Raw genomic sequence first — 23,839 nt, 5'->3', positions numbered from 1 at the left:
AATGACCTGATTCTTCTGTCTGCTGTGGGTGAAGCCACAAATGGGCATGCTGTGCTTTCATGTACTTGGAAACTGCATCCACTTCGCATTTTTAAAATTCGTTCAACAACTATACTTTTGATCACTTATCATGTATCAGCAATAATTAATTTTTGAAAACCTTGGAATGTGACCATTGGGGCAGGGTTATGCTTTTTGTTTAGGTGAATGTTAGCACAAACTTGCATTTTCTGAGCTGATACTGATTGACTATTTAGGCTGGAGGTGGAAAGATAGTGGACAGAAGGCAGGGGTCAGGGAATCCATCAGGTAGTTCAAAGGGGCCATTTTTGGATGAAAATGTTCACTGTGTGTAGGCCACAGACAGGTCATTGAGAGCTGGCCGTGTCTCCAAGAGCGGATCCGTCATCAGATGACTGTTAGGATTGTTGTCAGCCATGGAGGAATTAAAAAACAAAAACAGAAGAATGGGAGTTCCAATACAAAGGATTGTAGTGAGCCATTTGAATAAGAATATCTGAGTGTATTTCTCAAAAATACTTGTAGAGTGGCTTCCTCTGGAATTGTTTTAAAACAGAGTGGACAGCTTCCCTTTCTGACATTCTACCAGCCAGGGCTGGCATGAGCAGCTGCCTCTGAAGCCCCTGCTGGGCAGCAGCTTATCTAGTTCCTCCTACCTTGACATTCTGATAAGGGAGCTATTCTAGTCAGCAGGGCCCAGGATGGCGGGAACCCTTGCCAAGGGCCGTGCTAAGTTACATGGCGGAGCCAAAGCTTTAACGCGTGACCCTGGAGATCCTGGCTAGTGCTTAAATGTTAACTTCCATTATCATTTGGGACCACGGCAGCCTGAGGGCAAAGGTCACGGATCTTCTGACCAGTTGGCAGGTGGCAACAGCACTTCCTGGTCACCAGGGATCAATCAATGGGGTGGTCAGGTAATATGGGGGAAAGGAAAGGATGAGGGTGAGGGAGACATGCAGGGGTGAGGGAGGGAAGGAGAGAGCAAGTTTGGAGTCTCATTCTCATCCCCTGAGACTTGATGGTTCGGGCTGGGTGTGCCACCCACCCTGCAGGTTTTCTCAGACTTCAGGCACCCCACCGTACAATCAGGGAGATCCAATGCCATCATCCTACATTACTTCCTGCTGCTCTGAAAGAAAAATGGGAGCGGGGTGTGGTGCAAGAACCAAGAGAACCTCAGATGCTTCCTGGGGCCAAACCTGTGTCTCCCCCTCAGAGTGTACCCCCCACTTTCCCAACCCCGGGGCTGACTGCACTGCTTAGCACTTGGTGCCTGGAGCCCCGAGCAGTGGGAGGTGCTGCTTGTGCTCCAGCAAGGGGGCTGTCCAGCAGCGCCAGCAGAAGCCACGGGTGCCAGGCCCCAGCAACCAGCCCACTGGATGTCTCAGTATAAAGGCTTCCCTGGCCAAGTCAGGTTGCTTTGTGAAGTGTCCTTCACCAGATGAACTCTCAAAAATATGCAGGGAGCTCCTACCACAGGTCAGGCCTTGTATAGGCACCTGAGCTAGAAGGTGGGATCTTACACACCAGGCCTGCCCTCCCTCCGAGCTCTCAGACCACTGCCCGGGGTCAGCGGAGCTGCCCAGAGAGATTCCAGCATCAGTGCTGCGAATTCTTAGGGAGAGGCACAGGGGGCCGCAGGGGTGAAGGCAGGCTGCCCTGAGGGGGCAAGGAAGCCTTCTAAGGGGGGTTGAGAAACAGGTTTGCTGGTGACCCAGCGCCTGCCCCCAGCCCTGACCACCTTCCCTTGGTCTCTTTCAGTCCCCCCTGACCCCTCCTAAACATGCATGCTCGGCACGTTTTATTCCCTTTCTCTTCCTCTCCCTGTCTGTCTTTCTTGGTTGGCTTGTTTCCCCTCCATTTTTGTCTTTTTTTCCACTCATCCTGTTCATCATAAGCGCATTCATGCTTCTTTCACTCAACCTCTTTATCTACTACAGTCACTCTTATTTTTTCATTGAACGTTTTGGTATTGAGATGGTGATAGATTCACATGCAGTTTCGGAAATAATGAACAGAGATCTGCCATTCCCTTCATCCAGTTTCTCTCAGTGATAACATCTTGCGAAACTGTAGTACACCACCAAAACGGAAACGAATACCGAACTGGTAAGAAAACAACATTTCCATTGCCACGGAGATCTCTTCTGTGGCCCTTTTATAGCCACGCCCACTTCCCTCCCAGCCCACCCTTTTCTTAACCTCTGGCAACCACTAGTCTGTGTGTGTCATCTCAAGAGTGTTATGTAAGTAGAATTATACAGTATGTAATACGTCATCTTTTGGGATTGGCTTTTTTCACTCCACAAAATTTTCCCGGAGATTCATTCAGGGGCGTGCATGTGTGCTTGTTGGGCGTGTGTGTGTGTGTGTGTGTGTGTGTGTGTGGTTTTTTTTATTGCTGAGTATTGGGAATGTGCCGTAGTGGGAATGCTCCGTAGTGGGAATGTACCACTGCTTGTTGAACCATTCGCTCACTGAAAGGCATCTGGGATGTTTTCACTTGGGGCTATTGTAAATAAAGTTGCGATAAACATTTGTGGACTGGTTCTTACGTGAACACAGGGTTTCATGTCTCTGGGATAGATGCCCGGAAGTGTAATTGATGGGTCATCTGGTAGTTGTACGTTTCGTTTTTGTTTTTGTTTTTGTTTTTGTTTTTTTTCAAAGAACTGTCAAGCTGATTTCTATTGTGACTATGCCAATTTCTTTTTAATTTTTGTTTAACTTTTTTTTAAATTGCATTTTAGGTTTTGGGGTATATCAATGACTATGCCATTTTATACTCTCACCAACAGTGATCCAGTTTCTCTGCACCTTTGCCAACGTTTGGTGTTGTCACTATTTCTTATTTTAGCCATTCTAGTGCTATCTTTTATTTTGCATTTCCCTGCTTACTAATGCTGTTGACCTTTTTTTTTTTTTCTTTTTTTCTTTTCTTTTGGAGACAGGGTCTTGCTCTGTCACCCAGGCTGGAGTGCAGTGGTATGATCTCAGCTCACTGCAATCTCCACCTCCTGAGTTCAAGAGATTCTCTGGCCTCAGCCTCCCAAGTAACTGGGACTACAGGTGTGTGCCACCATGCCTGACCAATTTTTGTATTTTTAGTAGTGACAAGGTTTTAACATGTTTGTCAAGCTGGTCTCGAACTCCTGACTTCAGGTGATCTGCCCGCCTCAGCCTCCCAGAGTGCTGGCATTACAGGCGTGAGCCCCGCGCGTGCCCTGGTGACCATCTTTTCATGTGCTGATTTGGCCTCCACATACCCTTTTGGCAAAATGCCTTCTCATGTCTTTTGCTCATTTTCTAATTGGATTGGCTTTTGTTGTCGCTTCTGTTGAGTTTCGAGGATTTTTAAATGTGTATTCTAGATCCCAGTCCTTTATTAGATAAGTAATTTGCAAATATTTTCTCCTACTTTGTAATTTTGCCTTTTCATCTTAACATAGTCTTTTTCAGAGCAAGTGTTTTTAAGTTTGATGGAAGTTTAATTGCTCAGTTTTTCTTCTTATGGATTGTGCTTTTTTTGTCAGGGCTAAGAACTCTTTGCCTGCCCTAGATCTTGAAGTTGTCTCCCATGCTTTTTTCTAGAAAGTTTTATTGTTTTATATTTAAGTTCATGATCCATTTTGAATTAACTTTGGTATAAAGTCTGAGGCTTAGGTCAAGGTTCTTTTTTTGCCTAAAAATGTGCAATTGCTCCAGCACCATTTGTTGTAAAAGCTGCCTTTTCTCCACTGAATTCCTTTTGCACTTTTGTCAAAAATAAGTTGGGCATATTTGCAAAGGTCTATTTTTGGGTTCTCTGTTCCATTCCGTCAATCTATGTGTCTATCCTTCTGCCAATGCCATAGAGTCTGGATCACTGCAGCTATGTAATGAGTCTTGAACTTACGTAGACTGACTCCTTCCACTTTATTCTTTTTCCCAAATTGTTCTATCTATTCTAGTTGCTTTGCCCTTTCACATAAATTTTAGAATAATTTTATCTATCTCTACAAAAAATCTTGTGAGATTTTGATGGAAATTGCATTGAATCTGTATATGAATTCGGAGAGAATCAACATTTTTACAGTATTGAGTCTTCCAGTCCGTGGATACAGTATGTTTCTCCATTGATTTGCTATCCTTCAGTTTCTTTCTTTGGCATTTTGTAATTGTCAGCGGTTCTTTTGCTCCACCATGAACTAATTGTGTGATCTTGGACATTAGACTTTCAGGCCTTCAGTTTTCTTTCTGTAAAATGAATCTAATAACAGCTACCTTGAAATGCCATGGGAAAGGTCAAATAAGACAGTGCATGAGCAGTGCCCCGTGGAAGGCATCAAGACAGTTCCCTTCAGCTGGATCTCTTGTCTGTTCTTTCTTTCCTCCTCCTCAACTTTCATTCTGATGCCCACATCCACTTACATTTCTCTTCACTTTGTCTTTCCTTTTCATCCTTTGCTTATTTTTAATTCTTTTTTCATTCTCAATCCCTTACTCTGATTTTCCTCTTTCTTTCTTTCTTTCTTTCTTTCTTTCTTTCTTTCTTTCTTTCTGAAACAGAGTCTTGCTCTGTTGCTCAGGCTGGAGCACAGTGGCACAATCTCAGCTCACTGCCAACCTCTGCCACCCAAGTTTAAGCGATTCTCATCCCTCAGCCTCCTGAGTAGCCGTATTTTTGGTAGAGACAGGGTTTCATCATGTTGGCCAGGCTGTTCTCCAACTCCTGACCTCCGATGATTCACCTGCCTCGGCCTCCCAATGTGTTGGGATCACAGGCATGGGCCACTGTGCCAGGCCTTTCCTATTTCTTTCACTTTGTTATTCTCTATTTCTCCCTGGATTTTTCTGTTTCATTTCTTCTCCCACGATATTTTTCTCTCTCTTTTTTCTTGCATCATTTAAGCATTCCATTTTTGTGGAGTTGCTCAGACATTGAGTGTGACTCAAGGGCCACTCAGCCTGGGTTCAAATCCAGACCAACCACTTCCTAGATTCAGAGCAATTGACTCACACTCCTGTGCCTCAGTTTTCTCATCTATAAAATGGGAAGAACAGTATCAGACCTTTTCTGAAATGATTAAATGAGTTTATGCATGGAAAGCACTTGGAATAAAATTGGGTATATGGTACAGCCCTCGTAGATAACTGTAATTATTGGGATTATACCTGTTACGTCCAGTTTCCCTGGCTCTTTCTCACTGGTTCATTTACCTTCCCTCAGCATCTCATTTTTTCACTTGTATATGAATATATTCAAATTCGCATTCTCCTGCTTTCAAGCTGTCTTCTCTGCACGCTTCTCCCACCTCATATTCCCTAATCATCAGTGACAAATTGGCACCAGCCTAGGAAGTCTGTCCCTTGGGCTATAGAGAGGAAACAAGTGGTTTTTCATTTTGATTTAATTATTAATCCCCTTTATTATTTAATGTGGAATACATACAGTATAGGGTTACAATGAAGAAAATGGATTATCACTGTGCAGCTCACTTTCAAAGAAATGGCAGGCTTAAAAAGGAAAAGTACCAGACAGACAGAAACAAATGTGGGGAAAAAGCAAAATTAATTAATTTGATTTCCGTGTCCTTTTTATGGGCATGATTTTTCATACATCTTCTGTGGGATCCAGAAGGGTGCAAGTGGATTTTGAAAGTAAGCCACAGCTCGGTATTAAAGGGAAGAAGTGTAAGGAAGGGCGAGTGACTCACAGTGGCTCACCAGGCAAGACAGAAAAATACTCTTCGCAAGCTGGCAGGTAGGGAAGCTCAGTCTCAAGCTCACAGGCCTGCCCCATAGGTTCACTGTTCAATAATGGGCTTCATCGTGATGCTCAGTTACTTGAAAGGCACTCACCTGACCCTAAGCCTTTCAAATCCATGTTCCATACCTTGAATCAGGCCTAGTATCTATCCTTTTAAAAATTTCTGAATATATTTAGACTCACTTAGATATGCTGGACAGAGGGCTATTTTAAATACAATCAGAATGGTCTTTTTGTTTCTGTATTTTCTCCAAAGAATTGAACTCCCCAAGCGAAATGCCAGACCTGCCTGCTCTCCCTTCAGACTAGAATCCTGTCTTCCTTTAAAAATCCTGACATGGAACACCATTTAATCCTTCCCTCTCTGCCTTTTTGTGTTTATGGTGACCTCTCGGTATTTTGGTTTCTTTAATGACAAAGGAACCATGGAATTAGTCCACAGCACTTCTAGGGTACGTGTTTCTCTCCAGATATCAGGAAATAATGCATGAGGCTTTAATACATCCTTAGACTTGTGGTGGGGACTCCTCCATGGATGGAGTCTAAATGAGCAGCCGATTCTGCCCCACTGGTCTGGATTACCCGAGGTTCTGCAGGACTCAAACTCACTTTCTGTTGCCCCATTTGGCACCCCAACCGCCCCTCTTTGCTGTGCAGCCAGAAGTCAGGGTCACCTGGCAGACCTATTGCTAAGTCTTTCAATGTTTCTATTACATAAAACTTCACAGTCGGTGTTTCTGTGTCTACAATGCCAGAATCCTGGGAGTGAGTTAACCTGAGTTTGTGTGCCCCCTGGCAAGCCCAACTATCCAACTATAAAAGGGAACTAAAGTGATGGGACTCTCATGAGCCAACACGGGAGCTGAGAGAGCCCAACAGAGATGTAAACTGCCATTTTTATTCCATGATAATAAATCCGCAACTAGGAAGACCGGGGTTATTTCAGACCCCATATCTGCTCTTAACCTACACCAATCCAGTCCAGGGGGAACAAGTACCTGACGCCAGTATTTGGTAAGGTAGAATTTTTTTTGATAAAATGGCAGACATGTCATGAACATTAGGATTCCACGAATATTTCTATTTCTTATACAGGAAGGAGACGCAAGGTGGGAACCTATAAAGGAACATGTGAATATGGAGCAAAGGATGTGGCCAGGGGAGTCAGGGTTATGATTCAGAATCAAGGTCGCTGGACTCCAATGGGTGCGCAGTAGAAGGGAGGGAAAGTGTGGGCTCTGAAATCAGGCCGCTGTCAGTTCAAACCCAGGTTCTGCTGCTTGTGAGCCATGTGGTCTGGAGCAAATTCCATCCCTGCTCTGAATCTCAGTCTCCTGATCTGAGTAATGAACACATTACACTTATTCCACAGTGTTGCTGAGCTGACAAAGTACATTAACTCACATAAGGCACCTAGTTCAGAGTAGCATGCACGTGTGCACGTGCACACACACACACACACACACACACACTTCACTTCCAGAGCTATTCTGCAAATAAAAACCAAAAGGCAGTACCAGCTGCTGCAGGCAGTGAATTGATGTGTTGAAAACAAAAGCAAAAGAGTGCAAAGGCCACGGAGAATGCGGCAGACAGGAAAGATGCTCCCTAAGGGGCTTGTCCTGGTCAGGGTGTCTCCAAGCAAAACAAGGGACAACTGAGTGACTCTGGGAGCAACGTCAGTCCTGCATCCTTGTCTCCACCTTGACTTTGTTCTCAACAATAATCACACCCATGCGGTGAGCTCCCCTTTGAGGGACAGAGGCAGGCCAGAATGGAGACACAGGATACGCTGAGAGGGGGAGACCTGGGCGCCAGTGACAGCTCCCCAGGGATGGTCCGTCTGAGCAAGACCTATGCAGCGGAGCCCCTCAGCCACCTGAGATGCCTCATCTGCCTTCCCAGCAGCTCCCTTCCTCAGAGCCCTTAGCAGCTTGGCAGTCAAAGAACATTGTGTGCAGGGACAGCTCCACGGGGATGAAGTGTCCCGTCTGACACAGACTGTTCCGAGATCCATGCTGTCCCCGGCTCTGCATTTCACTGAAAGCCCCTCCTCCTGCTCCTGACACTTAGTCCCCATGCACAGCCACTGGAGACTCTAACCACTCTGGAGAGTAGAGGAGCCCTTTCTGGGGTATTCTGCTTAAAGCAGAGGTGAAAGAGCTGTGTGTGCCGGAGCCCTTGGGAACCTGTGACAGCCAGGAGAATCCTGGGTATAAAATCAGCATCTGTGGTCTCATTCCACTCTTCTGACACAGCTCTCCAGTCCTTTCCATGATGCCCTTGCCACTGATAATCAGCATCCATTATATCGGCGCCAGGAACCAGCTCAGAAGGCCACCTGACCCACCCTCCTGTCCCTCCAGCCCTCCTCTGGAAGGACTCACAGTGCTTGCAGTCAGAAATCTCTCCCCATTGAGAACCATTTCTACTGCTGGCAAACTGGAGGATTATTGCCATTGCCCAAGACGCTGTTCTCTGCAGCAGGTTGGCACAGGGTGCCAGTTATGGAGGAGAAGACAGCGAGGAGCCCCACACTTTTAGGAATGGGGATGTCATAGCAGCCATCCGCATGGTGGAGGGGGCTGGGGAACACAAGGCTGTGCGCAAGGAGACAGGGCTAGTTAGGGCCACAGGAACCAGGCTGGTGGGCACTGAGGGAGCAGCCCCAGCCGCCCTCTCTGCTCTCACAGGCCTTGCAGATTGACTCCTCCTCCTCCTGCCACGCCTCCTGCCTGCATCGCCCTGAGGACTGACAGGCAGGGTTTGTGGCAGACCTGTTAGTGCAAACAGGAGGGCTCTGAGGAGAATGGAGTGGGGATCCCACAGCTCTCAGCCCAGCTCAATGCAGCCCAGCCTGTCCACGGGACGAAAAGGCCTCTCTCCGACTCCGTAGCGCAGAAATACAAACTGGCAGCTGGCAGATTGAATCTGACCCACGCATACATTTTCTATGGCTTGCTCACTTTTTCAAAAATTGTTGAATTACTGGTCAACACGGAAAAAAAGAAATTTAATATTCAAAAGTTTCATTTCTGGCTTTTCTGGGAAAAGAACAGGGAGGATCTTGCGATGCCTGCGCCACATCGTGGCATGGCAACAAGGAACTAGAGCCGAGTGGTGGCTGCCCCTTTAGAACCGCATGTGCGTGCAGCTCACCACCGTCCCCGCCACCCTCTGCTGGGTCCCCCAAACCAAGGGCAAGTTTTGGTGGCATTTATCATGGGTTTGTATGTTTGCTCTTCCTAGAATAAAGAGGATGTAATATTTTAAATGTTTCTCTATATCAAAATATGAAAATGAGGGTCTAAGACATCCCATTTAAATAAAAATAGGAGAAAGCCTACTAACTGCACATGAGCAAGAGGGATGTAGGGTGTGTCTGTGTTGGAAGAATCTGATCCAGCAGCCGCACTCCCTGACTCCCAACAGCCACAGCCCTGGGTGTAGACGGCAGAGCTCAGCATAGACCCGCAGGTTCTGGTTACTGTGGCATGTACATCCTGCCCATCTGAGACATTCCAGAGTGAGGAGGTGTTACCCTCACTCCTGGCAGAGACAGGCCTGCCTTAGATGAAGGAGAATCCAGTAAAGGGGTGTTAAGAGTGAAATCAGTGGCTGCTGGTTAGTGGTCTTGTTCTTACTGGGGGCCGCCATACAAGTAGACTTTCAGAGAGTGACGGGGCACTCTTAGTGACGATGCCAGAACAACAGGTGTTACTTAGGATGCATGGACACCTTATGTCCTTGGAGCAGTCAAGGACCTTTGGGGGCAAGTATTGTGGTTAGAAAAGGTTGAGGAGCAGCTGTTAGATGAATAGGCAGCACGCTGGAGGGGAGCAGGAGGGAGAAAGAGAACACAGCCCTGGTTGGCGGGGAGTCACCCCAGCCACTGAGGAGCCTGTGCCCAGCCGCTAGAGGCACAGCAGGAAATCATGAATTCCTTTCAGGTTGCGGATCAGGCTTGTGTAGATCTGGCTTCATTCAGGGCCAGTTTTCTCAGGGCCTGATACCCCCAGGGGCTCAGAACCACGGGGTCAAACCCAGAGGGCTCCCGAGGAACAACCCCCAGGCGGCGGGGGTGGCTGCACTTAGAGCCTTCCGCATCAGACAAAACCTAGTCCGCTGCTTAGTTACTGTGTGGCCCAAAGCAAGCTGCTAAAATCACTCTGCCTTTGTGGTCTGTAAAATGAGGTGACTAAAATGGACTTCATAGATCTGTGTGAGGATCAAATAATAAAATGCATAAAAAACACTCAGCACAAAGATGGCATATAACAGGCATTCCATGCCTGAGCTATTAGGACTGTCTGCTCCCCTGTTCTCATGTCCACAAGGCTCTGCTGCCTCACCCTGCTCACTGGCACCTTCCTCATCAGGGCCTTCCTGACCCTTCCTCACCTGCCCCAGACAAGCCAAATTAAGAACTGCACCTAGGCCTCTCTCTCGCTCTCTATTGCACTGACTGTTTGCCTGTGTACGCCCCATAGTACTAGAGGCTCCTTGTGGATAGAGAATGCATCAAGGGTCCTCAATCTCATTGCCTGTTAGAGCCACCTGGGGCCAGGTTCTGAACGAGGCATCAGCAGGCTGTCCAGCTCCCAGCTGATGACAGTGAGGCTGGGCTACGCAGCTGTGCACTGAGGACCAGCCACATCCACATCACTGCAGCTCCTTGGCAAAACCGCGGACTCCAGAAACCACAGACTCAGAGAATCAGAACCTGCATTTTAGGCAGATCCCCAGGAATGGAAAGCGCAGGAATGCCATTAAAGTGTGAGTCGAATTCCTTCTAATCCACTTCCTTCTACCCCCAGAGCCCAACATAATTCAAACGCCCAGTGGGTGTTCAGTGGGGGTTCACTGATTGACTAATTGACTGAGTGAGTGAAGCCCTGTGTCAATTTCCACTGGGATTTCACACCTACTCCCTCATGTGCTATGAAACCAACAGGCTCAAAAAGTAGACCCATAAAACATTCAGGAATTCAAAAATAGATGTAGACCTAAGTTGATAGAACAAATAGTTGCAAAATGGTCAGGTTTTTAAATGAAATACCTGATGGGTTTTAAAACATTTATTACCACTGGGCTCTGTGCCATTAAACCTCCAAGCACACTAGAAGAGAGTTTGGCTTTGTTTTAAGGTTGGTAATTTTGAAAAGCTGGGAAAGCAGCACTGGCCCCTGGGAGGAATCTGCCCACCGGTGTGGTTTGGGCACAGTCTCTCGGCCTCTGGCCCACCCCTCCTCCAGGAAGGGAGACCCACTTGCTGGGAGTCCCCAGCCGTGCCAACCCCCTCACCACCCCGGTTCCCTGGGGACAGGGTCTCTGTCTCCCCTCTGCAGGCCCCTCCTGGCTCTCATCCTCCCACCCTGCATCCCCCAGCCCCGCCTTCCCCTCAGCCGGAGAGCTGCAGCTGACTAGGGGGCCAAACCCAGGAAGCAGGCAGCTTATCCAGCCCCACTGGGGGTGTCGTCCCCTGCAGGGTGAGGGGTGTCCCCTGTGTCACACTCCCAGGCCAGGCTAGAGGTTGCAGCGCTCAGGCTAACTGAAGATGATGCCTCTCTCTTGGGAGCGGAAGCGTGACGCTGACACTCAGTAGGCAGAACTCGGGACCTGTCAGTTCTCCTTCCTTCTCCAGTCGTTAGAAGCACCCCTGCCCCTCACTCCCCACCCCTCCAGCCCCTTTCCCAGCCCCACCCCCAGGTGGAAAATCCTAGGAGCTCCCTCTCAGGAAGGCTCCTGTGAGCCAGGCCCTGTAAGCACACCTGTCATTTCATCTTCGCAGCAGCTCTTTGTGGTGAGTGCTGTTATCCCCATTGTGTAAATAAAGCAAGGGATGCTTAGAGAAGTAACTTTTCCAAATGTGCCTCAGTTCCAGGCATAATAGGAACCTAGGTCATCTGATGCCAGAGTCAGCTTTCCTAACTGTTCATAATCCGGCTTCCCTTTCTGTACTGGATTTTCTATTTCTGCCGTAACAGATGACCACAGACGTAATGGCTGGAAACAGCACCCATTTATCAGCTCACAGTTCTGTAGGCCAGAAGTCCAGGCATGATGTGACTGTGTTCTCTGCTCTGTTCTCACAAGGCCAAAGCCAGGGTGTCAGTGAGGCCAGTATTTTCATGTCGAACTCGGCCCCCTTCAGGCTCCTGTGGTTCTGGCAGAATTCAGATCTCTGTGGTCATGGGACTGAGGTCCTCACTTTTCTGCTGGCTGTCAGCTGGAGGCTGCTTTTAGCTCTCAAGGAATGTCACCCGCATTCCTCACCCTGTGGCCCCCTCCATCTTTAAAGCCAGCAAAGGAGAACCTCCCTCTGTCTAATTCCTCTAATAATTTGAATCGCCTACTTCAGGAAAAGCCCAGTCCTTTCTAACAGCATGTGATTGGGTCAAGCTCACCCCAGGTGAACTTCCTTTCTTAAAGTCCTCTCTGCCGTATGGCGTGCCCCAGTCACGTTAGTGAGGATTTCCTGGGGTTCCTCAGGGAGTATGTACCAGGGGCAGGAATTTCCAGACTGTCTTGGAATTCCACCTACTTACAAACGCCTTCTCTGTCCCCAGCATGTATTCTGGTTTACATTCAAGTGCAACACCTTGAATGCTCCCTGCTAACCCCAAGGGGCCTTGAGGGGATTGGGGCAGCCTATTTACCAACCTGTTTGGAGCATTTTTCTATGAGTACAGTCATATATATTCCCATAGAAGAGTACAGCTATCTCCAAGTGAGACGTGAGCACGTCCTCCTCCATTCCTCTCCCTCCGATTTTCTCCTGTGTTCCAAAGCTCAGGGAATGTACATTTTGATCCAGCATGCATGAGAGAGAAAGTAGGAAGTTGATGTAGATGTTTGTGACCACAAATAGGGAGACTGAGTCTGAGAAAAGACTTCCAGCCCAGTGGTCTCTCCAGGAAGCCCTGCTGACCCCCAAGTGAGGCTCCTACCAAGTTGCTGTGGCCCCGACCCCTGACATTCTAGACCATGTCATGACATGGAGTTTTCCTCCCTGTGGGTAGGTGATGTTTGGAATTCTTAATCCAGAGGTCTATCTAAATGGTTGTCAGAGTCGCTAATGCATCATCTGAAATACAACTTCCTTTGATTTTTGCCTCTTTTGAGTCTTCCTCCACTTGTGTTTTTCTATCAAAGGGATTAAACCCCTTTGCTGGACTTGAAGCTCTGTCTTTTCCAACAGCTTTCGTCATGTCTCAGCACAGCTTCCCACCCACAGACACAGGAGAGGATGGGAGAAGAGCAGTAACAGGCTTGATGAGGCTTAATAGGATTTGCTCAAGTCAGTGCCTTTCCTTGGTCCTGCAGAGAGTAGCTAGGAGACGGCTTGCCTGGGTCGGCCACAGCATTCCTCCCTGTCTTTCCTCTACAGACAGTTCTGCAAAAACCCTAGCTTCGAAGAGGCAATGCTAAAATATCCACTATGGGAGGGCTGGCTCTGCGTCTATCTTCTTCACTGCTTCACGTCCAGCTCCTAGCACTGGGGCTGGACTACAGTAGTTCCTCAATTAATGTGTGCTGAATGAGTGCATAATTAATAGAACGGATATTGAAAATCTGATTAAAGAACATCATCTCCATTGTCCCTGAAAATCCTTTTGACTTGATAGGCACAGAGCACTGAAGGCCAGGGCTTCAAGGCTGGTCATTTTACGTACCCTTAAAAGAAATCTGAACAGCAGGGGCTCCATGCCACTCAGCTCAATGTTTGCCCTGCAAATTGCCCACTGGCCCTTTAGCTACCTGTCTTAGATATTCCCTACCTCTCTTTCTTCATCTTTAAAATGGGGTTAACAGGATATTGCATTAAATTTCAATTTGAGGAGAGATTATGCACACATGTTCATCTGTACGTATGTTTGTATTATGTATTTTTTCCATGAGTCCCTACAATTGGCCCCCAGGGCTGGAGAGGCAGAGAATATTATCTGGGATTTATAGCAGAGAAAACTGAGACAAAGGACCTTAAGACTGTTTTTTCTTTGGACCACAAAGCAGGTTTGTTGGACACTGAGTTCGAATCCAAATGTTACTCTGGGTTGAACAAGGAATGATGTCTGCCAATGGTGCCCGCACACAGGAATGCATCCCAATGTCACATCAAAAGTAAACTACCTTTCCTACCTCCTCAACAAACAAGTGTTCATATCTGGGCTGAAATGTTCTAGAAAACATTTTCCCATTTCCAGTAGAGCACAAAGCCTTCGCCTACAAGAATGTATGCAAGTATGTTTAAAAATAAAGAGGGAAACAGTGCAGAAAATCAGCAGCAAGCTGTTTTCCCCAAAGAGCTGAGCACAGGAGGATGTGAGTTCCCATGTGCCCCTGCTGATGACTCATTCCTGTGGGCACCGTGCCTTCCCTGCCCAAGCTCAGTGGCCCGGGGAGTCCGCAGCAGCGGCACCCCCATTGGAACCCTATCTTGGTTCCAGCAGCTGGGGCGTCCAGAATACACAGGGCCTTGGGACAGCAGCATTTCCCACCATCTCTGAGCATCTGTGTTCGGGTTTTCAGGATGAAGTCTCCCGCTTAAGGCAGAGCAAATTCCTCCTTGGGATTTTGCAAAGAAGCCCCAAGCCTTTTCCTCCTTGTCTCATTTATCTTTGTTAACTGCCACATGAAGGAGCAGGGAGCAGGTGGCCCTATGCAGAATGGGAAATGGCCAATGGACATCTGGGACAAATAGCCCTTCAGATGACCCTTCCATATGATGTTTTAAAGGTTACCTTGAAACTGCTACAACCACCCAGGCAGCATAGGAAAAGGCCCGTCAGGGTCCCCTGACTTCCCAGGACATGTGGAGCCTACCATGGTTTGCCATTGAGGCAGCTGGTTCAGTGGTTGTCAAACCTTTTACCAGATTGTGCTATGGGGACATAGCTTCCTGGTATGGTGTTTTGTCTGGTAGAGCCTGCAGCTGGAGTCACCCCCAGAATGGTGGCAGGGGAACACCTGCAAGGGACTCCTCAAACCATCTGCAAATGGGGTCAGTTGAGAAGGCACTAAACACCAAAGCACGTATTAGGGGAACTTACATGGGGAGTGCTGCAGCGGTCCTGATGACTCCTGCATGTCATGAGGTCCTCATGACTCCTGCAGAGCCAAAGAGAGGCTCTGCTTAGCAATGTCTGCAAAAAGGGCTCTGGGTTACGGAGTGATTCGGCCTAAGGTCAGGCTAATCCCTATATGTTTCGCAACATATTTGAACTTTCAGTATTTCAGGTAACAACCTAAGCAGGGTTTCAGTGCCTGGGACTCTTTCCAGGGCTCAGGCCTGCAGGGAAAGACATGAAACTGGCCAGGTGACAGAGCAGTCTTGGCATCTGATGTCTCTCAATCAGGACAGATAAATAAGTGGGGGTTCCTGGGGGAGCCCATACCTGGGAAGGAGGGTACCTATGAATTCAAGGAAAGCTTGCTTATAAAGAGGAAGAAAGGCTGATGGATAGCATCCCTAAGGTGACGTTTCCCAAGGTCAGAAGCTCATAGAACTTTCTGGAGGGAGCAGGTCATCAGCCTAGGCATGAGCATCAGTGTCTGATGGCAGTTGTGTGGTGAGTGCTATGCGTGGGCCCTCAGGCTGCAGCCAGATAAACCTGGACCCAAAACCTCCCCTGGCCACACGCCACGTGAGCTTCATTCTTCTCTTCTGAAAAAATGAAGGAATATAATAGTATTTATCAAATCATATTGTGAGGATTAAATCAGCTAATGAATAAAAATTTCCTAGTGCAGTACCTGGCTTATGAGTGCCCAGAAATGTGGTCTGTTATTGTTAATTAAAGAAGCCTTTCTAACTGCATGAGAGTCTCAAGGCGTGTTAAATGGGTTTTGAGCGAAACATCAGACACCTGTATTGCAGTGTCTGGGTGTCTCCTGGAAGTGTGGCAGGTACCCCCAAAACATGTCATGCCCTTTGAAGAGTCTTGGGGGCATTCACATCCTGTCCATTTCAATTTCTTAAAGGACAGAGAATAACAAAATCAAATTTTCTAATGGTGGGCCTACACAGCAAGTTGTTGTTTTAACGAGTGTTCAGAGGGCCTCAGAGTTCACACTCAGACGACAGGAGAGACCAATTGACAAATCAGACACATGCGCCTTTTCCTTTCTATTTGCTGCTAAAAGACCTCAAGATAAATGAAGTCAGCAGGAAATGCAAGAAACAGCACAGGCTTGGGCCAGACGAGCAGGAATCCAGATATCAGCTCTGCCTGATATTTGGTGGCCTGGGTGTCACTTAGCCTCTTTGGAACCCTGTTTCTTACTTATCCATCCAACTATTTAATTAGTACTTTTAAAATACATATATGTGCCAGGCTATGCTCTAAGTGCTTGGAATATCAGAGAACAAAACGAACACAGACACATGCCCCTGTGGAGCCTACGTTCTGTGGGTGGGAGAGAGACTGTCAGAATTAAGCCTGATCCATAAGCAAACAATATAGTGTTTACATAATGGGGATCCCAATATCTAATGCCAGCGAGTTGCTGTGGCGATAAGAAGACGACATGTAATGCATGCGACATTGTAGGCATTTAATAAACTGTTGTGATTATTCTTTTTAAAATTGCTCCCAGAGTTATCAAGTCCTTTAAATACTTAACGTGTAGTTTGCATCTAGGTATTGTTCATCTATTCATTCAACAAACAGCAATTGAGCATCTACTATGTTCTAGACTCTGTACTAGGCACCAGGGATACAAAAGAACCCTATAAGAGAGTGCAGCCCCTGCCTTTGAGGATTTCACACTCTGACCCCTAGATAGCAGAGGAGAAGCCAGGGAGAGCCCTGGGGTGGGGACCCCCTTCCGTCTTGGATTCTAGTGAATCAGAACAGCCCAGTTCACTGACGGTGTCTTTTTTAACGCAAAGCATCCCAGCTATGGCTGGCGATTCTAGGAATGCCATGAACCAGGGCATGGAGATTGGAGTTACTCCTTGGGACCCCAAGAAGATTCCCAAACAGGCCCGCGATTACCTCCCCATTGCCACAGACCGCACACGCCTGCTGGCCGAGGGCAAGAAGCCGCGCCAGCGCTACATGGAGAAGAGCGGCAAGTGCAACGTGCACCACGGCAACGTGCAGGAGACCTACCGGTACCTGAGCGACCTTTTCACCACCCTGGTGGACCTCAAGTGGCGCTTCAACCTGCTCGTCTTCACCATGGTTTACACTGTCACCTGGCTGTTCTTCGGCTTCATTTGGTGGCTCATTGCTTATATCCGGGGCGACCTGGACCACGTTGGTGACCGAGAGTGGATTCCTTGCGTTGAAAACCTCAGTGGCTTCGTGTCCGCTTTCCTGTTCTCCATTGAGACGGAAACGACCATTGGGTACGGCTTCCGAGTCATCACTGAGAAGTGCCCAGAGGGGATCATACTCCTGTTGGTTCAGGCCATCCTGGGCTCCATCGTCAATGCCTTCATGGTGGGGTGCATGTTTGTCAAGATCAGCCAGCCCAAGAAGAGAGCGGAGACCCTCATGTTTTCCAACAACGCGGTCATCTCCATGCGGGACGAGAAGCTGTGCCTCATGTTCCGAGTGGGTGACCTCCGCAACTCCCACATCGTGGAGGCCTCCATCCGTGCCAAGCTCATCAAGTCCCGGCAGACCAAAGAGGGCGAGTTCATCCCCCTGAACCAGACCGACATCAACGTGGGCTTCGACACGGGCGACGACCGCCTCTTCCTGGTGTCTCCCCTCATCATCTCCCATGAGATCAATGAGAAGAGCCCTTTCTGGGAGATGTCTCAGGCTCAGCTTCATCAGGAGGAGTTCGAAGTCGTGGTCATTCTAGAAGGGATGGTGGAAGCCACAGGTAAGATGATTTGTTCTCCTCAGCCACAGATGGTCCTACCCACACTCTGACTTAGCTACTGTGACTCCAGAAGATGCAGGCCTGTGCCTGAGCGTCCTGGGGTGTCACAGGCAGCAGGTTCAATCCCTAAAGTGTTAGCTACTCAAGATAGCTAATGCTGACAGGACGTTCCCAACTGCAGGCACTGTCCTAAACCATAAACATCTATTATCTGGCCGAATGTCCTTCCACGCCCTAGGATACTTTTTATTAAGGTACAGATAAAGAAGCAGGGACACAGACAGGCTAAATTATTTACCCAAGAGCAAGCGCTTTCAAGTGAGAATCAGGGTGGAAATCGAGGCAGGGGACCCCAGAGCCAGGGCTTGGTTCCAACAGGCCAAACTGCCCCTTGTTGGAACAGGTGTTCTACCCAGAAGAGCTCGCTGGTCAGATGGGTAATCTGGTCTTCTGGTAATCATAGAGCAAAACAAAAGCGATCTGGTTTCTTTACAGTGGACTTCCCTCTGTCCTTACACACTGAGTCTCATCACTGGGAAAGGAGGGGATGCAGAGTTTCCTAAACTAATAAGGGTTCTCACCAATCCTTTACTTGGAGAGGCCTTTGCTGCAGGGGAGAGGCTCTTCAGGCTGGGCCCCCTCTGGAGCAGCCAGCCCTCAACGTTCGTACAGGAGGTTGTCGTAGTAAACCCAGGGCAAGGCTCCTTTCTCACACCCCCCCCAAAAAAAAACAGTGCATCCATGCTAAGGCATCAACAGCCACGTATGCCCAAGAAAATGCCCTCTTTGTGGCCAGCATGGCACCTCCCTGCTCAGCTCCTGACTCAACAGTAGCTGGTAGCCAAGGACCCCCCATTCCTCAGCCACTCGGCCATGGTAGACCTCTGTGAGATGGCTCCAGGGAGCCCAAGGCCTGGGGGCACCTGAGTTCTGGCTGAGGACCCTAGTCCCCTCCCCACCCAACATCCTGCTTATTTCATTTCTGTCTCTGTCTCGTGCCTTCTTCTCTCTCTCTCTCTCTCTCTCTCTCGCCCTCTCTTGCCAAGTACAATGAGCAGCTGGTCAGGCCCTAAGATGGGTTTTAGAACTCAGTCACGCTCAGAAGGTGCTTGTCTATTTTTCTAATTCTTGCAAACAACGATGTAGGGCTGGCTTCAGGCTCATTTTACAGATGTGGAAGCTGAACTTCAAAAGCATTGTGTTCATACTCAGCTCTTCCACGTATAAATCTGGAAATTCTCTCACCACTCTGGCCCCCTAAAACACTAGGGTCCTGTCAGAAAGATGGCCAAGCACACCTTGCAGCCCCCAGGAAGCTGGCTGCTGGGCAGGGGTCTCACACCCGGCCTCCACAAGCCTTCCCATTTTGAAGTCGGTGGAAGCAGGAGAGAGTAATGACACGCTCTGGGGACTGGTGCCAGAGGGGGCTGCTCGGCCATCTGCTGGGGGCTGGAGCCTGGCAGGCAGCATATGGTGGCAGGCGGGCAGCCCCTAGGGCCGGGGACAGTCAGGACACCGGAGGCTTTTCCCTGCAGAGCTAGGGGCTGGCAGGTCATCCTGTCCTTGGCTCCAGGGTCCGAATGAGGACACAGGCTGCATTTCAGGGGAAGAGCTCCACTCTGAAGCCACAAGAAAAGGACTGTGTGAGAGACAAGCAGACAAATCATACCACTCCTGACCGCTCCCCAAGGCTGCCCTCACTCCCCAGCCACACAGCAGGAAGCGCACCCACAGGCTCACAGTGGAGGCAGCCGGTGCTATCCGCCCCGCTGGACCCGCAACCATACCTCCCTCAAAGTCAGGGGCCCACGGTCCATTGTCCTCATGGTTTGGCCTCCTCCCCTCTCACAACTTGAGCTATGCTTGCTCTGTCCCAGAAACTGTAGGGGACACCTGAGGAGATAGGGCAGGAGACCCTGTACCCATCTGTCCTGGATGTGGATGGCTTGGTTGTCAGGCACATGCAGGGAGTCCGTGCCTTGGCTTGAGTAGCGCAGGTCTGCGGTATCCGTCCTGAGCGGGGCTGAGCAAGCTGCTTACCTTGTCAGCAAAGTGAGGAAAATCAATCTCCTCGGGCAGCTGGGAGGATTCAAGGTGAAAAGGAGCACCCTGTGCCGAGCACTGTACCTGCCACCTGGAGAATCCTTTCCAAATGCACTGAGAAATGACAGGGACACAGCAGGATCTCTAGCAAAAGGACAGCTGCTGCCATACCCCACGAGCAGCAGGAGGAGCCCAAAGAGGCTTAGCCCAAAGGGCCAATGTCCTGCCCACGCCTTTACCAAGGCCCTGGGAGCCTGCAGACATCTGGCATGGTCTAGGCTGCTTTGGGCCTCTCTGCTGAGATTGTGGGGGCAACAAGAGTGAGGACTGAAGGGAGGGGCCCAGGCAGGCATCCCCAAGAACAGAGAGCAGGCTGTGAGCCCATCTGTGTGGGTGCGCTGGGGCTGAGAAGCAGCCTTGGACCTAGGTCTGGTTTGTTCGAGCCCCCCGAGAAAGCCCAAAGTGGGAGGCTGAGATGGGTGCCTTCAGCACCCAACCAGCACAGTTAATGCCTCCTCGGCCAGAAGATTAAATATCAGAAAGCTGCTTTCCTGTGACCCTAAGCACAGAGGCCTCCTCATCCATAAACAAAGCTTCCCTCCCTCTCTGGAGAGAAAGCAACACCTAAAAATAGCACCGGCATGGCACGGACTGAGTAGACAGGGAAACAAGGCATTGGAGCAGCCTCAAATCAAGAAGCCAAGCTCTGTGTGTGTGTGTCTGTTCCTCTTACCGTGTGTATGTGTGTGTGTGTATGCATGTGAGCGTGGAGCCCTCTCTCCATATGTGTCTACCCAAAACAATCTCCATATGTTCCAAATGCCTGTCAGCTTCTCTATGTTCGTTCATGCTTAATTTACCTTTGCCCTTTCCTGCCTTTTTTCCCATCTCAATCTTCTCGAAGTGAATGCTGTTTTCAGGAACCAAGTCCCTGCCTTCAACCATTCCAACATCTATTCACTCCAGTCTCTAGGAAACGACTTCCAGAATCTTGCATGTTGATTACTAATTTTCTGCCACCACCATGCCTTGAAATGCCCAGGGAAAGGACTGCGTCTTATTCAGCTTTACATCTCCACTGTGCTAAGCACAAAGTAGATGTTCGAGAAATGCTTGATGAATGATTGGATGAATGAAGGGATGCATGAAGGTATGGATGATAGATAGATGGATGGATGATGATTGGATGGACAGGTAATTGGGTAGATGAGTGGATGGATAGATGGGTGATAGGATAGATGATTGGATGAATAGATGAATAAATAATTGGATGGATAGATGGATGATTGGATGGATGGATGGATGGATGGATGGATGATTGGATAGATGATTGGGTGGATGATTGTATGTATGTAGGTAGGTAGGTATAAATGGACGGATAAATGGGTGGGTGGGTGGTGGGTGGATGGATGGATGGATGGATGGATAGATGATTGGATAAATAGATGGATGGATGAATGGATAGATGGATGATTCCATTGTAATGCATATAACTTCTGTATCCCCAGGGATGACCTGCCAAGCCAGGAGCTCCTACATGGATACAGAGGTGCTCTGGGGCCACCGATTCACACCAGTCCTCACCTTGGAAAAGGGCTTCTATGAGGTGGACTACAACACCTTCCACGACACCTATGAGACCAACACACCCAGCTGCTGTGCCAAGGAGCTGGCCGAAATGAAGCGGGAAGGCCGGCTCCTCCAGTACCTCCCCAGCCCCCCACTGCTGGGGGGCTGTGCTGAGGCAGGGGTGGATGCAGGGGCTGAGCAGAATGAGGAAGATGAGCCCAAGAGGCTGGGTGTGTCCAGGGAGGCCAGGGGCTCAGTGTGAGAGCTGCATCCTCCCTAAGACCTCATGTCACTGGCTTCAGTGAGCACAGACAGTGCAGAGCCTGAGGGCAGGGGAGAGGAATAGTTGAGTGCGCTGTTTGGGGGCTCAGAGGCCATCAAGGCTGTGGGGAGGAACCATATATTCAGCCCTCACAGCTCCCAGCACAGGGCGTCCCTGAGCCAGTGGCATCCTGTCTGGGCCCCCCATGGCAGTGCTGCCTCCTGAGGTTGCTGGCTAAGGCCAGGCCAGGATGAGTTTCCCCATAGTGAATGTTGCAGGGTGGTGTCTGTTCTCTGTCTGCCCTGGGTCACTGCCTTTTTTGAGTCTCACAGAGCCCTCCAGCAGCTGACACCTAGAGAAGGCCGTCACCTTGTCCCCTCATTCCTTCCACTCTGAGGCTTGCTGTGGATTCAGAGAGGAACCTTGCCTGATGGAAGCTCAAACCTCCAGTCTGGGATGAGTTCACAGAGCCCCCATGGGTAAAGGTCCATCTGTGTCACGTAGGCAATTCCTTTTAAATCAGATACCGACGACCCGTAACTGAGAGCTACGGAGCGTACAGCCCTTGGTGTTCTCTGCTGTTATCTGCCAAGTGTGTGTGTTTTTCCTCTGCTGTGTTCTGTGTGTTCAATGTAGCCTATTGAAGAATCGATCTCATTAGAGTGACTCTTAGAAGGTGGCCTGGGACTAGACAGCCCCTCTGAGCACATGCGTAGTGGCATCAGCAGCTTCCTGGCCTACTCCCAGTCACACTGTACCCTGCACCTCCCACCAAAGGGGAACCCCAGCAGCTGGGGTTTTTCTAGTTCTTTTTGGCCCAAGAATCTCAGAGTGCTTCTAATCATCACAGTAGTTTTTTTTGTTGTTCTTTGTTTTTTGTTTTGTTTTGTTTTGTTTACAATCTCAGCGAACATGTGGTGTGACCTGGGGAGAGAGCTGAGTGTCAGGGGGCACAATGAGCCAGGTGGCTCTGAAACAGGGAGCATTTTAAAATCAGCATCTGTCCCCAGTTGTGGCCGACACACTCTGACCTCAAGGCTCAGCACTTTTGCCATCAAGGTAGATGATGGGATGTAAATCAAAAGCAACAGGTGATTGCAGTGACAGCTTCACCACCAAGCCCAGCCTGGACTAAACTCCCAGCCTTGAGCTGAAAAGCCCCAGGGCCTCCCTCCTCAGGCAGGGTTACAACCAGGAGGGTGGGGTAGGGAGGGCAGGGAGGATGTCCTGGGGAAGGCAACGGGAGTGGCTGCTCCTCCATCCCCAGGCTGGAAACAAGAGGGCAAGGGGGGTCAGCGGGAGACTTAGGGGGTGGATTGAGTATTAGGAGGAAAAAGTAGAGTCTGAAAATCAGCAACTTCAGTGGCTTTTCTGATCTGGAGGTCCAGGAAGAGCGAGGGTGGAAAGGGGCTGATTGTCAGGTACCAAAACAGGCTGGCCTGACTTGGAGAGAGAGTGCCCATGTTCCTAGGCCACAGAAGATGAAGGCCTCACCCAGTCTCCAAAGCTCTCAAATGGCCTTTGAGAATGGAAGTCTTTCCCTGCCCTGGACATGTCACTCCTCCCTGGGAGAGGAGCAGAGCCACAGAGAAGTAGGAAATTGAGACAGAGCAAAGGGAAGGCTTCAGAGCTCAGGCCGGGTTCATCTCAGGCGGGATTTCTAGGTCTGGGGCTGGAAGGAACGGGAGCGGGGCAGCTTGGGGCAGTGACTGCCTCTGTGGGCTGCTCAGTCCCAGGGAGGGGCTCTGTGGGCTTCGCTCCTGGGCTGGATCTTGAGAGGTGGGCAGGGTGCCATGGCCACGTGAGGTCTTCCCACCAGTGGCAGGGCGTGGGGTCGTGGTCCCAGGTATCCTTCAGGGGGAAGCAGGCCTTGGAGGAAATGGGGAATGGGCTGGCACCCCACTCAAGGGAAGAGGAAGCAGACAGTGCCCCAGCAGGGGAGCTGTGTGCCCCCAGGAGTCTAGGGCAGGGAGTCCTTCACTAAGGCTGGGTGCCTTTCAGAGGAGCTATAGCTGGAACCTTCTGGCTGGGCCCAGCACTCACCCAGGGCTCCCCAGACCCCAGGGTTACTAACAGGAAAACCATTCCACACCCCCTTGCAGGATCTAAGTCTGTCTTTGGACCAGTCAGTCCCCCCAGGTTAGAGCCCATGACGGGGTCAACTAAGCAAGGGAGGGAAGGTGAAGGCGACGGCAGCCTGGCACCTGGATAGCGACCTGGCTCCTCCCCACACCTGCCTTCATTTATGACTCTGAAACATCCCCCACCTGACCAAGGGAGCCATTCTCTAGTTCTCTCACTCCATCAGGGCCCTGTGTGAGCCAGGACCAAGTCACACCTCTCAGCCACGT

General features: G+C 49.5%; 2 protein-coding genes across 3 annotated transcripts in view; one reads left to right on the top strand and one right to left on the bottom strand.

Annotated features, from left to right (window-relative positions):
* KCNJ5 (potassium inwardly rectifying channel subfamily J member 5) overlaps positions 1-23,839 on the top strand; it is a 29,973-nt gene that overhangs the window by 2,743 nt on the left and 3,391 nt on the right. For both annotated transcript variants that reach the window (XM_032285004.1, XM_032285005.1), the window contains exons 2-3: positions 16,668-17,614; positions 21,166-21,456. In XM_032285004.1, the coding sequence (XP_032140895.1) occupies positions 16,678-17,614; positions 21,166-21,456 (1,228 nt within the window). In that variant the 5' untranslated portion in view covers positions 16,668-16,677. The remainder of the gene's footprint in view (positions 1-16,667; positions 17,615-21,165; positions 21,457-23,839) is intronic.
* On the bottom strand, positions 8,185-16,314 carry CUNH11orf45 (chromosome unknown C11orf45 homolog). The gene is given in 5 exon segments (XM_032284903.1): positions 8,185-8,550; positions 9,197-9,341; positions 10,318-10,347; positions 10,350-10,378; positions 16,247-16,314. Coding segments are annotated over 5 exon segments (429 nt in total). The 3' UTR covers positions 8,185-8,393.

This window comes from Sapajus apella, unplaced genomic scaffold, assembly GCF_009761245.1.
Source record: "Sapajus apella isolate SASKATOON/1434 unplaced genomic scaffold, GSC_monkey_1.0 scaffold16, whole genome shotgun sequence".
NCBI classification, from domain to species: domain Eukaryota; kingdom Metazoa; phylum Chordata; class Mammalia; order Primates; family Cebidae; genus Sapajus; species Sapajus apella.
This window is presented reverse-complemented; position numbering and strand designations above follow the sequence as displayed.